Source organism: Macrobrachium nipponense, chromosome 20, assembly GCF_015104395.2.
Source record: "Macrobrachium nipponense isolate FS-2020 chromosome 20, ASM1510439v2, whole genome shotgun sequence".
Classification (NCBI taxonomy): Eukaryota; Metazoa; Arthropoda; class Malacostraca; order Decapoda; family Palaemonidae; genus Macrobrachium; species Macrobrachium nipponense.
In genome coordinates, this window is record NC_061089.1 from 25,881,086 (window position 1) to 25,883,417 (window position 2,332).

Consider the following 2,332-nt stretch of genomic DNA (forward strand, 5'->3'; position numbering starts at 1 on the left):
TCATATTTCTTTCGTCGTAACCCTAGAACATGTGTTTTAGGCCTGGAAATATAATTTACTGGGGTGTTTTTGGAGGGCTTGGAACGGATTAGCCATTTTACATGTAAAATGTGTTCCAGATACGAAAAACTCTTGATACGAAGGCCGTCTCGGAACGGATTAATTTCGTATCTGGAGGTACCACTGTATGTACAAAACTTTATTGTAACATAACAATATCATTTTTCCTTATGTGCACTGATGTGTTCTCACTAAATGTTTTTACCCTATATACCTTGTAATATGAACTTACAATTGAGGACAATCCCCTGAAGTATGCCTATGGGGTGGGAGTAGAAGAAACTTTTAGAACATTTGGATACCTTTCTCTCTTCTTTCCCACTATTATTCCTACATTAAGGAGTTGGTTACCTTCTATTTGTCAAATTGAGGGTTGGGTGGGGGTTGTTTCAGGCATAATTTATACATGAATTGTTCAAGCCACTCCCTCCTCTTTCCATTATTTCTGTCCTAATTATGTTGCACTATTTTACAACACATTACTCACCCATAACAATTTTTTTTTCAAATTAACATTTATATTTCGTGATGGCCTTTATGTTTCTTTTTGTATGATAACCTTTGTTATAGCTGTCGTCGGAAAAATTGAAATCTGATTGAGAACTCACTCTTAATTCTTGCATGTACAACTGAATATTAGTGGTGTTGACAGGATGAATTGCAGATAAGTTCTTCAAGTTTTTGAAATAAGGGAAAAAACCAGTTTTGATATCTGTTGAGTAAACTGCAAGCTTTGCAACAAATACCTTCCAAGTATCATACAAATCCATCACTGTTTTTCCTGCACCTTGCAAGAGAAGATTGAGGTCATTTAGATGTTTGGTGATGTCTGAGAGAAACTTAAGTTTCACAATCCAATCTCTGTCCTCCAGCTCAGGATAATCTTGGCCTTTTTCTGATAAGAAAATTTGGATTTCATCAAAGCATTCCACAAATCTCTCCAATACTTTCCCACAGCTTAACCACCTAACACTGCGGCGGAAGGGTATATCTTTGTACACACTGTCCACCTCTTCAAGGAAAGCTTGAAACTCCCTGTGCTTAAGAGAAAAGTGTGCAACAAGAAAATTTACTACTTTTGTACAGTAGTCATCACCTTGTTGAGATCAGAGCTTGAAATCTTGGTACATAAATTTTCTTGATGAACTATGTAGTGCAATTTCAGAATGGGGTGCCCAATTTTATCCTCAACCATCTTAGTAAAACCCTTGTTTTTTCTTACCCTTGTTTTTTCTTATGTGGTGCCATACATAAGTTTAAGATAACACAGATCCTCGTGTAGTACCTCTGTGTCACTATACCTGGCAAAAACAGCCAAGCTGGGAATGCTATTGATATCCATGCTTTCATCAAGGGCCACACTGATCACAGGTGTACTTGTTAAAGCAACCATTTGCTGCTGACTCACATTATCAGTCATTTCAGAAATACATCTCTCCATGGCTCTAGCTGAGACAGGCATGTCTTTTATCCTTGAGATGATAACATGTTTTTTTTATATGCCATCAAATAACACCTCAGAGCACTCTAGGAAAGCTGCTTTTATAAAATCTCCATCAGCAAAAGGCTTTCCATGCTTAGCGATACACAGAGCTATTTTGTAACTGGCTTCAGTTTCATTGTTTTGCTAGCACTCAAGTTTTGAACACATTACTTTGTTTCCCATAGTGGGATACTGCTTTCTTAATCGCCTCAGCCTTGTTAGCACTATCCTTGGAAGTCTTCTCGTGTTTTGTTTCAAAGTTTCGTTTAACACTCGATGTGCAGCACACAACATTCTTGCAGCAGAGGGTAAACACAGCAAGATCACTGCTGAATAAATCCAAAGTCATTTGTCCATGATGACTGAAATGATTGGACATCAAGCTAGACTTTTCTCGCAGTAGTCATGGTGACGATTAACTAGAAAGAATATTATGTACGGCAGCTAAAGAGTCACTGAAACAACTATGCTTTGTGGTGGATGCGAACGGCTGGTGGGAGCCCACCGGTGCCAACAGGTCTCATACTCTTCTACATCTCGTTGCACTCATGTACTCCTCATCATGGGTACGAAACATTTTTGTTTTAATTCAATGTATCTTAGGAAAGAAAAGATAGACAGATAAATATATAGATAGACAAATAGATTGATAGATAGATAGATACGTAGATAGATAGATATATAGATGGATATGATAATTTAAATCAAAGTAAATAAACCATAAAGAAAAAAGTAATGATGCACAATACTCTCTCTCTCTCTCTCTCTCTCTCTCTCTCTCTCTCTCTC

At 37.4% G+C, this 2,332-nt stretch overlaps 1 protein-coding gene across 1 annotated transcript; it reads right to left on the minus strand.

Annotated features, from left to right (window-relative positions):
- Window positions 1-569: 569 nt before the first annotated feature.
- On the minus strand, window positions 570-1,522 carry LOC135219898 (general transcription factor II-I repeat domain-containing protein 2-like). Its single transcript, XM_064257085.1, has 2 exons — window positions 1,346-1,522; window positions 570-1,100 (listed from the first exon to the last, which is right to left on the minus strand). The coding sequence occupies exons 1-2, from the start codon at window positions 1,520-1,522 to the stop codon at window positions 570-572; spliced, it is 708 nt and encodes a 235-aa protein (XP_064113155.1).
- Window positions 1,523-2,332: the final 810 nt, after the last annotated feature.

Coding starts and splice junctions, on each gene's coding strand:
- LOC135219898 (XM_064257085.1), bottom strand. CDS start 1,522: ATGCCTGTCTCAGCTAGAGCCATGGAGAGATGTATTTCTGAAATGACT. Junction 1,101..1,345: donor CCAGGTATAGTGACACAGAG/GTACTACACGAG, acceptor TTTTCTCTTAAG/CACAGGGAGTTTCAAGCTTT.